This window comes from Pantherophis guttatus, chromosome 4 (assembly GCF_059756535.1).
Source record: "Pantherophis guttatus breed Tessera chromosome 4, ASM5975653v1, whole genome shotgun sequence".
NCBI classification, from domain to species: Eukaryota; Metazoa; Chordata; class Lepidosauria; order Squamata; family Colubridae; genus Pantherophis; species Pantherophis guttatus.
This window is the reverse complement of record NC_142066.1, coordinates 88,546,856-88,559,126: the sequence shown is the minus strand read 5'-3', so window position 1 is coordinate 88,559,126 and position 12,271 is coordinate 88,546,856. Positions and strand designations below refer to the sequence as shown.

The window sequence follows — 12,271 nt, the reverse complement described above, 5'->3', positions numbered from 1 at the left end:
CAGATGATCTGGTTGTTACCCTAACACAGCCGATGGAATCAATAATCCAGATGAAAGACATTATAGAAGAATATGGTATAGTATCAGGATTTAGACTGAACCAGGAAAAAACTAAGATGATAGTTAAAAACATGACACAAGATCGAAAGCAGGAACTTGAAAGAAAGGCAGGCTTTGAAATAGTATCAAAGTTTAAATATTTAGGAGTGCAAGTTGCAGATTTAAATATAAAATTGTTTCAAAATAATTATGAGGTGTTGTGGCGAGAGGTACAAAAAGACATGGAGACTTGGAAAAAGCTGCAGTTGTCTTTACTTGGAAGAATAGCAGCAGTTAAGATGAACTTTTGGCCAAGATTTCTTTTTTTGTTTCAAATGATTCCGGTGCTTAAAAGTGATAAACAACTGAGAGAATGGCAAAGTGGAGTGAATAAGTTTGTATGGAATGAGAAAAAGCCGAGAGTTAAGCTGAAAATTATGCAAGATGTTCCAGAAAGGGGAGGCCTTAAACTTCCAAACCTACAATTATACTATGAAGCAGCAGCCTTGACGCAAGCAAGTGACTGGTTTGGAAGGAAAAAAACTGGAATATTGAATATAGAAAGTTATGATCTTGAATTTGGTTGGCATGCATACTTATTTTTTGAGAATAAAGTGGATAAAGTATTCAAAAGCCACATACTTAGAAACTCTTTGATGAGAGTTTGGAAGAAGCACCGATTCAAATGGGATTATAAAATACCGTTATGGCTAGATCTTGGTCATATCATGTGGAATACAAATATAATGTCACTCGGGGGGGGGGGGTTATACAAAGAAGTTCTTTTTATGGATGGGGGCAGATGGCAACTAAAGACATTAGAAACACTGTTGGAAGAAGGGATTAATTTAACTTGGTTACAGTATAATCAACTTCATTGAGATGGAAAGAGGACCAAAAAATTGGTATAATGATGCATGAAGAAGAATTGGTTAGACACATAAAAGAAAAGGTCCAATGCATATTAAAAGGGTCTATAATGTATTGCTAGAAAGGGACTCGGAAAATGAATTGGTTAAAGATTGTATGATAAAGTGGGCACAAAATTTTGCAGAACCAGTGATGTTGGAAACATGGGAAAAAATATGGGTTCAGAATGTTAAATTTACACAGTTGCAGAACTTGAGGGAAAATTTTTATAAAATGTTTTATAGGTGGCATTTAGATCCTAAGAAATTATTGTGTATGTATCCTAATGTTCAACCAGTTTCCCTCCTCATCGAAAGAAAACAACATTTCGAGGTCAAAGAGATCCTTGATTCTAGAAAACTTAGGGGGAAAGTACAGTGTTTGGTGGCCTGGAAACATTTCCCTTCTTTTCAGTCTGAATGGGTGAATGAGCGAGATGTCAGAGCTCCGAAGCTTTTATAGTTATTCCACTCCAAATACCCTGATAAGCCTTGATTGTATTATTCTATATGTATTTTCTATGTTTTGATACTTTTGGGAGATATCTACCCTATCCATTTTACTTTCTTTCTTAGGACTAACATCTCTTCTGCAGGAGGGCTGAATGTCAGCCTCTATGATGCTTGCTTGCTTGCTATCGGTTGCCATAGTAACTGGGGGAGGAGGATGTATGGGTATTTGGGTGGGGGAAACGAGCTGGTAGAGATGTCTCGTGATGTGACCAAAAATGGAGGAAGACTCTCATCATCTTCTGTGCAGCTGAATGGACTTGTTGATAGCCAGTCAAGGTCAACCATTCTGGCATACCAGATGGATGGGGCCATCTGAAGATGCACCTCACATGACACCTTGGGGAGCTGGGGATTGGACATTCAGCCAGAGTCCTTGAGGGGAGGGATTTGGGAATATTTTCAATATGTAATTTTCGCGCCTTTTGTCTCAGATCTTGCTTTCTTTTCACTGCTATCAGTTCATGCTCAGTAAAAGTACCTTTCTCTACAAACATGGAGTTGGGGTTTTTCTTTCTTGAGTTTTGAATGGAGGCACACCTGACAGTTACAAGGAGACGCATGGAGAATACAAGCTTGCAGAAAAAGATATAGATAGAAACAATGGCCATGTCCTGTAAACATCATAAAAATCTAGAAATTTAAAATATTTTCTTTAAAACACACAAACCAGAGAGAGGCCTATTCCCTCTCCTCGCAAGGAGACACAGCTTTGTAACCAAAGTATCCTCAATGATAGGATGGGAGACACCAGGAGAGGTCAAGAGGAGGAGTCTGGGGATGGTAAAAGGGCAGCAGGGCTACTGGTGGCCAAGTGCTAAGGCAGAACTTTCCTCAGACCCTTACTCCCTCTCATTATAATCTCCTTCCTAGAAAAATAAAATAAAACCACATTCAGACACTTCCCCCCTTCTTTCTGCCAAATTCCAGCAGCAATCAGCCAGCGCTCGTTGCCAGCCGTGAATTTCTAGCGTCCACTATTCCAAGATCTGGGAATTAAAAACTTAAATGCACACACATGCCAGAACTTGGAAAAAACTCAGAGAAGGAGGAAGAGTGGCCATCCGACCTGGCACATGGTCAAGCTTAGATCCGACCCTGCTGCCTCGCCCCCCCCCCTTGGGTGTGTGCACAGGAGGCAATGAGCACTTGCATCCTGGCAAAAAGGGAAGCACACAGAACACAGTCAGCCAGGCCCCACGCATGCTCACCATATCCTCTGTGCGCGCCCAGGGGGCAGGATCGGGGCGGCCTCTCGCTGGCTCTAGGGCAGCACAGATGTAGGGCCGACTGCGTTCCAGCCTGGATGGCTGCCACTAGATTGTAGATCAGTGCCTGATCGACCTGGGCCAGTCCAAGGCACCATGGGTCTGTTGGCTGTTTCTAAGGCGGCTCCGCGGGCCAAATATAATCACATTGGGCCTTGAGTTTGATACCCCTGGTTTAGAAGATTAAAAAATGGATACTAAGTATATTGCAGAACCTGGAGCTTCTTTTAAAAACATAATTTAGTAATTCAATGAAAACATAATATTTGATTTTAATTTTAGCCTGAATTTCCACAATCTAAATTTATATAATATTAATATTTAATATTTGTTGTATGTTTTTTTTCTATAGCATTTGAACAGCTAGAGAAGGCTTTAAGTGCAGCTCAGTTGGCTGAAGAAGCCCACAGGAAAGTGCAAGCAGAAATGGATGAAAAAATGAAAGCTGTTGAAAAGGCAAATGAAGAAGAATGTGTGATCCTTCAACAGGAATTAACAAGGGTGAAGGAGGAAGTGGTTAGTATTAATAAAATAATATAGATTCAGATAATATGTAATATCATGATTCAGATCATGATAATATTACATAATTCTTGATTTATCATAGGAATTGGGAACCAAATTTCTGTTTCTAAGTGATATGATGATAAAGTGTGATCAATTGCTCCCTGCAGTTTCAGTTACTATTGTTAGCTGAATCCTATGATTGTTAGGTGAGACAGCTTCCTACAACCAAAGTAAGTTGGGAAGCTAACAGGAAGTTGTAAGTCCCAAGCCCTCAGAGAGGTAAGTAACTGCTATTGGATGAGGGAGAATGTGAGTGGGTGTATGAGGGCCACTTTGCAGGTTGGGGATTATGTATGAGAGGTGCCACTTCGATTAGGGAGGGCATTTAGGAGTGCAAGGAGTGTGAGGGGTATTCCGCAGGTTGTGGAGCGGGTGGCGGGCATGAATGGGTCTGTGAAGGGATACTCAGATAAGTGAGCATATATAAAAAGCTCTATGCAGATAAAGAAGGTGCATGAGAGGTGCTGAATAGGTCAGCAGCTGAATAGTGTGTGCATGGGGTGCATGAGTGGTTGGTATGGCATAAATATGGGTGGTTAGGGGAAAGTGTGCAAATGGGAAAGACTTGCGACTTTCCCTGCTGGCTTCCCTATTGATTTTCTAGATATATCAGACAGCCTTTCCAGATATATTAGACAGAAAACAGTCAAGATGTACTACAGGTGGTCCTTGATTTACAACCATTCATTCAGTGACTGTTCAGTATTACAGTGTGCTGAATAAAGGGACTTACAGTATGACCCCTGCCCAAACATACAGCAATTGCAATATTCCTGCAGTCATGTGACTGTGATCTCGATGTTTGGTACCTCATTTGCATGTAACAATGGGTTGCCAAGTGCCTCACAATCATGTGATTATCATTTGAAATTTCCTTTGCTCACTTGTTTAGAAAGTCAACAGTGAAACCAGTAAGAAAGGTTGCAAGTTGCTGCCACCTGGTTAATTCCTGGGGGCTTGCTGAAAAAGCTCCACCTTGATATTAAAAATTAGATTCCGGAACTGAACTTTTTTCAGCTAGCCTAAAATTTTGTTTTCCTTTTTCTGGCATGTCTCTGGGAAGTACTCATGATAGTAGTGGCCAGCCTCTCGATGTGCTTTGGTGTAATGGTCTATTCCAACTGTTCCTTGCGTTTTACCATGCTGTGCTGATATTTATTGATAGCAGTTAGAAAATATGTTGAAAACTCTTTCATTTCGCAACATATGGACAGATTTAACCTTAATTTCTACTGGGAATCTGTGACCATCCTAAACCAAGCCAAGTCAAAAAATGCTAGGGAATTCCTGGAAGTTTGGCATTCTGTCAAATTGGCTATCAATAGATACATAGACATAAACAATATCTACCATATTTTTCGGAGTATAAGATGCATCAGAGTATACGACGCACCTACTTTTTTTGTTTTGTTTTTTCTATAAAAAGTTTTTATTTTTTAGACATACAAACAAACAGTGTATTTTCTTTGAACAGAGTATTTTGCTGGTTCACAAATTTAAACAGTGTTTACTCATTCCATTAAATTTACAATTTCTATATTTCCTTTTTGCCATATTTATTCCTCATCTATTTTTTAAAAAACCAATATTACCCTTCATCCTCATCTCTAATCTTATTCAAATTCAATTTTCCCTTCTATATTATACCCCTTCCCATTGTCATCTATTTTTATATCCATCCTCACATTGGTTAATTATATAATATTACAATTGTTTAATACAAATTCAACATTTTAATATAAATCAATTAGTTATATAACTATCTTTTTTGTATATTAATCAATATGAACATGAATATTCCAATGCAATCCAATTTCTTACAAATCAATTAATTATTTTACCAATAATAATAAACCAAATAATTTTCCCCATATATTTCTCCAAACCACAACTTATCCATTTCTGCTTCCAACACAATATACAATTAATAGTATCTCAATTATTACAATTCCCTAGTTAAACAGAGCTTTCCCCTTATGTTACTCATTTTCACATCTTAAACTCTCCCAATAACCCAAATAGTTTTGCCCATATAATCCTCCAAATCGCAACTTAATCATTTCTACTTTCATCACAATATATAATTAAAAATATTTCAATCGTTACAATTTCCCTAACTGAATTTAAAAATGTTCTAGTTGTTATCCAAGCTACAACTTAATCCTTTTTACTTTCACCACCATATACCATTAAAGGTATTTCAATTGTTATAGTTTATACTTATTCCTATTTCTAAAAAAATAATAAAAAAACTTATCATTGTCTAGATTTCAAAAATACAAAGACAAATATTCCAATTCTTATTCATTTCATTTTTACAATCATGATTTCCCATTTATTTCTTACTACTATTCATATTTCAATTCTAAATATGTATAACATTTCTCTTTCATTTCATTTTCTCCATTCCCATTTTTATTTTTGCTTTTTTCTTTCTCCTTTTTTTCTTTTGTGTTTTAAAATCTTGAACTCTCCTCTTTTGCCCTAAATTTCCCATTGTTTGCACCTACCTTTTTTAATGAGGAAAAAGAAGAAAAAGAAATCTCCCTCTGCCTCTGCATAATTTTTCCTTGCAGCAAACAGCCTGCTTTACTTTCAGTTTTGTTTTCAACATAGCTTGATTAGCACAAGGGGAAAAAAAATCTGCTCCAGCACTCTTTGCAGCAAGCAGCAGAGCCCTGTGCAAAACAGCTGCGAACAAATCAGCTGAGAGTCGGGAGGCCAATCTAATCAACTTGTGCTAATTAGCTTATGCTGAAGCTGAAAGGAGCTATTTTTTCTTGCTGTTTGTTTGCAAGGAGGTAACTGCTGCGAGACACAGGCCAAAGGGTGGGGGGCAGTGGGTGGGCAGGGCTACATTTGGTGTGTAAGACGCACCTAAATTTTCACCCCCTTTTAGGGGGGAAAAAGATGCATCTTATACTCTGAAAAATACGGTACATACTGTGCAGAAAAGTCAATGAAGAAGCTAAAAATGAAACAAAAATACCAAAACATTTTCCATCAGCAATCAACACCCAGATGAGCACTAATATCAGACCAACCATCCAAGAAGCTAACACTTAACAGTCCAATCAAAGAACTTGTAAGAACCTGATACTGACAGGGCAAGCCACAAGGGTGTACACTGAGAACAAATCCCAATCCTTACTAGCACTGATGGTGTTACCTCATTTAAATAATGAAACATCTACAAGAAACCAACTAAGGTAAGAGAGTAACAAGGACCCCATAGTTCAACCCTGAGCTGCAAATATTATTCTTGATCAGATTTTTTATTGTGTTCACACAACATACTAAGCTAAAGAGTATAAAAATTTCCCCATCTCTAGTTGCATGCACTACATTTTGTGATTTACTATAACTTTCTATAAATTGGGATGTGTCATCTATGATAAACCTTAAAAAGAAATCTAGTTCTTGGAAACCAAAATAGCAATTTTGGATTTGGACAATATACCAAAATAATTTACAATGCCGTTTTTTTTTTTAATTGAAAAGTTTTATAAGAAATACAAACAATTTTCTCCCCCCACCCTTTCCCCTTCCCCACATAATAGAAATTGTACATTTTCTTATACATAAGAAATCCTACATATGCATGTTTCCCTTAAAGAAAGCATTAAAATAAGACATTTTAATTACATTCGGAGTTGCTCTTCTTCTCTTTCTTCCCTCATTCCACAACAAACCTTCTTCTCCTCCTTTCTTTCCCTTCCTTCCCTCCCTCCTCTTCTCTTCTACTTTCTCCTGCCTCCTCTCCCACCTCATCCTACTTCCTTTCCCTTTCCCCCACTTCTCTCTTCTTTTCCCCCTTCTCACCTTCACTCCTACTCCTGTCCTCTTCCCTTCCCTTCCTCCTCTCCTTTCTTCCATTCATCTCCCTCCCTCTCCTCTTCCTACCCTCTCCTCCTCTCTCCTTTCTAACTTCTTTGCTGTGAAATATTTTCCTCCTTTAGTGTCTGAGCAACTCCTGTATTCTACTCATGGATATTTTCTTCTGCTAAAACATTTCTCTATTCACCACTTTCCCCCCCCCCATCCCTTGTCCCACCCTCCCCACCCCACCCTGACTTCCCAGAGCAAAAACAGGGTATAGCATCTAACAAACATATGCTAAAATAAACTAACAAATTATAAAGTTCAAAACTCCCACATGTTCTTTAACTCCCTTTGCTCCAATTCATCAACCTCCCTTTTGTAAATTCTCAAAACCAATTAAATTAACTTCATTCTTCCTACTTATAAAAAAAACAAAAAAACTTTTTCTTGATGTATAATCCGATACTTTAGCAGTCTTACAAACAGTAAAAATCATGAATAAATTCCATTTCTATACCCTCGAACATCATTCTTTTTGAACATTACTCCCTAGTGAAATTCTGAGTTTAACATTAATCCTCTTTCCTTCAAAGAGAGAAAAAGAAAAAAGAAAAAAAAATCATCTTAAAATCTTACACATTTTATCTCATGTATCTTTTAAAATAATATAGTCTTATGTTAAACATTTTAAAAATCTCTTAATACCTTTGAAACACTTATTTACCAAATATAAATTTCAAAATCTACAGGAGGATGTCTTTCAAATTTTCTATTAACCGTCTTAATACCTCTAACTTTTTAGAGAGCAGCCCTTTACTATCCAAAACTAATTATCATTTTGCAATAAAATTCTGAATTTAACATTAATCCTCTTCACTTCAAAGGGTTAAGCATCTTAAAAGCTTATACAATTTATCTCATATATCTTTTAAAATAAAATAACCTTATGTTAAACATTTTAAAAATCTCTTAATACCATTAAGACACATATTTGCCCGATGCCAATTTCAAAATCCACAGGAAGATATCTTTCTTAATCTTCTGTTCTTCTCTTCTTACTATATTTTTTCCAATCCTTTTTTTTTATAAATTCTTTCAACAGTCCCCCCAATTTTATTTTTGAAACTTTTAAAATGGTGATTTGAGGTTGATGTTTCTGAAATACTCGCTCTCTTCTTGAGTTCGCGTTTTCTAACTTGAAATCCCCATTTCGTCTCTTCTTGCTTGTATAATCATTCAGTCCATTTCTTTGTCCATACAGCCAAAATTTGTTGCCATAAAGATTGTCAGCTTGCAATAAAGAAACTATTTGTTGCTTTTCTGTCATTTGAATGGAAACGTCCACCAAAACCTTTATTTCAGCTGTGCCAGCCTGTCTCTTAATCCTGTCCATCTCTTGATCTTCCAAAAACAAATTCCTCTGAATAATTTCCTGCTGTCCCTCTAACAACTGCTTATATTTTCCCAAGCTGTTTTTTGTAAAAGCCCTTTCAATTGTATCCAACAGGGCTGAAGTAAAAGAGTCTAAAAGTTCTTGAAAAGCCTGGACAGTCACGGCTTGGGAATTTGCTGATTCACCAGCCCTGTTGTCAGCCATATTTCAGCCACTTTGTATTCATCCAACTATCAGGACAGCAATTCAACTCTTTTCCACACAGTATAAAAACCAGATTTTAATTAAAGTCAATACCAAGTTCTTTTCCTCAATACCAAATTCTTTCCCTGGCCGCTTCCACTTTAAAACTTTCTCTTAGGGTGTAATCCAGTAGCTGTATCACTGTTGCAAACGTTAACAAGCCTTAACAAGCACTTTCCTTGGTAGTTTCCTCCTCCCGCCCTCAGGCGCCATTTTCTGCATTTTAAAACGGAGTTAAAGTGTTACTTGCAAGTTTTCCTTTTTGTTTTCTCCTGATTTGCTCTGTCTGGTATCAAAGTAAAGATGTTAAAAGTCCCCCCGTTGATTTTCAGCAGATTTTGGTCGCAGCTTCTAGCCCCCCTTTAGCGGAGTCATCCCTGGTCCGGAGCAGCTTGACAGGCTTCAATAGGGAGCCCACACTCTTTGCGCCCCAGGATTTCTCCTAGCGCACTTGGGGGGCTCTACCTCCGCCTGTCGACTCTTCTCTCTCCCCTTTGCCCGGGGAGAGGGTTCCAAGCCTCCAGACAGCTGTTTTTCGGCTGTTCTGGGGCTATTATGGAACCGGGGATCGGGCGCTCGTAAAAGAGCGTCTTCAAGCGGAGCCAAGCGGAAGTCCAATGCTGTTTTTTTTTAAAAAAAGGTTTTGTTTACTTTGTGTGTGTATCTGTGCGTGTGAAAAATTTAAATATATTCTTGAACTGAGTGTTTTAATTTAGCACATTCTAGAAACACTCTTTTTTTTTTTAATACTACTCTTACCTTGCATGCTTTTCTATAGTTTGGGAAAGAAAATCTTAACAGCCAGCATTACAAGTAATCTTCAATTTACAACCATTTGATCAGCAGTCATTCAAAATTATGATGACCCTGAACAAAGTGACATATGACCTGTACCCAAAATTATGTCTGCTGCCTCCCCCATGGTCACATACCCAAAATCTGAATGTTTGGCAATCTGATCTGTTTGCACGACTTTTCTATTCAAAGACTGCATGATGCTGCCCCATCGGAGAGTGGACGGCATAGAAATATGAATAATAAATAAATAATAAATGTGCCTGAGGGAGTGGGGGAGGCCTGAGAGTTACAGTATGCACCTGGTCCTCCTAGGGCTTCCCCAATCCCCTGAGGCACCCCGCTTCACTGTCTCCCTTAACAAATGTCAGATTGTACAACCATAATTCTGGTCTGAATTGTGGTCTTAAATTGAGGACTACCTGTACTGCCAATTAACTTGATTTCAAACTGAATAGCATTTTAGAAATAAACACAATAAACTGAGCTTGGATTTAAACTACTGGCTTTGAGTACTAATTATGTGTATGATTCCATTGTCACATTAAGTAGACTTGTAGAATTTTTCTGGACTATCTGCATCATTATGGCATATTTTAATCAGTCTTAGAAGTATGTGATACAGTTCCCATATAAACTAGAATTACAACATCATGTGCTACATGTTACAGAATTTTGAAAATACTATTTTGTTTTTTTTAAAAGAATTTAGTTAGCTAATTATTTATTTATTTTAAATAAAACTTGATGTTTGGAGGGACAGATAATCTATGGTTTCTAGTATGAAGCTATTCATAATTTTGTGAAGTGGAATAGCCAATGACTTTCCCATCATTGTAAGAGGGAGATGGTATTCCGATGTTCTATTATATTAGCTTCCTTGTACAATTATCTACTTTACCCTTTTTGTCTTAACCATCTGTTTTAAACCATCTTTAACACCTTAAGAAGAAAATGGCCTTTCATCGCCTCCAATTCTATCTCACCTCCGATGTATTCAATAACAGAACTCCTAGCACTGCGAGATTCCCCCCTCTCGCAAGTTTGGCCCTCCCAGTTATCTAGGGCCGCCCTCAAGGACGGGTTTTGGAACCCTGAGAGGTGGTATGCTAAGAACCGGAAGCTTTGGGGTTTTTTAGATAGTTTTTCAAATTCTATTTTAAGGGGATCTGGGAGGAGGGTGGTTTTCAATGTAAATAATGAGGCTGGGGAGCCTCCCGGGAGGGGGGTGGGTTGTATGGGTTCAGGGATTAACCCGCGAGGGACGGGGTCTAGTCCATCTGAAGAGCACGGCGGAGGAGATGCAGAATCTGGGGCCAAGGAGAGGGTTAGAACTTGTGCTGTTGATAGACATTACATCAGTACTGTAGGTGGGAGGGGCAGATATGGCGGGAATAGGGGGCCACATCAAGTTGTGGGAGTGCGCGCTCGCTGTCTTCAAGCGGTGGCACGCTCCGGCCCCCAATGCTCTTCTCGTTCCCCAGGTGGCACAGACCCTCAGGCCCTGGCCCTTCGGCTGATGCTATGCAATGCCAGGTCCGTGGTAAATAAAGCCCCCCTCATTTGTGATCTTGTTCAGGAGGGGGGAGCGGACCTGGTGGGTATTACGGAGACCTGGTTGGGCCAGGAGGGTGGAGTCCCTCTCATAGAGATGTGCCCACCCGGTTTCCGGGCATTTCATCAGCCAAGGTCACAGGGAAGGGGCGGGGGGGTGGCAGTTATCATTAAAGAGGGTCTTAGTCCGAGGGAGGCCACTGTTCCTCAGACGGCCGGATGTGAGTCCCTCCTTGTGAAGTGGGGTCATGGGGTGCAGATGGGCCTGCTGGTTACGTACCTGGCTCCCTGCCACGTGGCAGCGGCCTTGCCTGAACTACTCAACGTTATAGCCGCGGTGGCAATTGATACCCCTAGACTTATGGTCATGGGGGACTTCAACCTGCCATCCGTCGGTGAGGCGTCTGAGGTGGCTCAGGAGTTCATGGCTTCCATGACAGCCATGGACCTGACCCAGTTAGTTCATGGCCCTACTCACACGGGGGGAAACACGCTGGACCTGGTTTTTGTCTCTGGTCAGTGGCTGAGTGGTCTCGAGATAGGGGATATAGCGATCGAGCCCTTGTCATGGTCAGATCACTCCCTCCTTCGCTTTGACCTTCGAACCGCCACACCCCGCCGCAGGGAGGCGGAACCGATGAGGTGGTTCCGCCCCAGGCGCCTGATGGACCCGGATAGGTTCCAGACGGAGCTTGGGCCATTTCCTGAGGCTCTGGCACACGGCTCGACTGAAGACCTAGTGGCTGTCTGGGATAGGGCGGCCGCTGGAGCTTTGGACCGGGTCGTGCCTTTGCGGCCTCTGACCCGGCGTCGATCTCACCTGGCTCCCTGGTTCACCGAGGAGCTGAGGGAGATGAAACGCCGGAAAAGACGCCTGGAGAGCAGTTGGAGGGCCAGCCGTTCTGAATCTGACCGAACACTGGTAAGGTCTCATATTAAGACCTACCTGGTGGCAATAAAAGCGGCAAAGTGTAACTATTTTTCCGCTCTTATTGCGTCATCAGATAATCGCCCGGCCGCCCTGTTTAGGGTGACCCGCTCCCTGCTCCACCAGGAAGCGTGGAAGGACCCCTTGGAGGGTAGAGCCGAGGACTTTGTACAATATTTGTATGACAAAATCGCTCAGATTCGGGAAAATTTGGACTCTGACTGGGTAGATTCGGGAGGGAGGA

General features: G+C 40.2%; 1 protein-coding gene across 13 annotated transcripts in view; it reads left to right on the top strand.

The window, feature by feature from the left end:
• Positions 1-12,271, top strand: part of GOLGA4 (golgin A4) — a 268,354-nt gene that overhangs the window by 117,559 nt on the left and 138,524 nt on the right. For all 13 annotated transcript variants that reach the window (XR_015733921.1, XR_015733922.1, XM_060686081.2 and 10 more), the window contains one exon: positions 3,078-3,241. Coding sequence is in view for 11 of the 13 variants with exons in the window: in XM_060686081.2 (XP_060542064.1) it covers positions 3,078-3,241 (164 nt within the window). In the remaining 2 variants the exon portion in view is untranslated. The remainder of the gene's footprint in view (positions 1-3,077; positions 3,242-12,271) is intronic.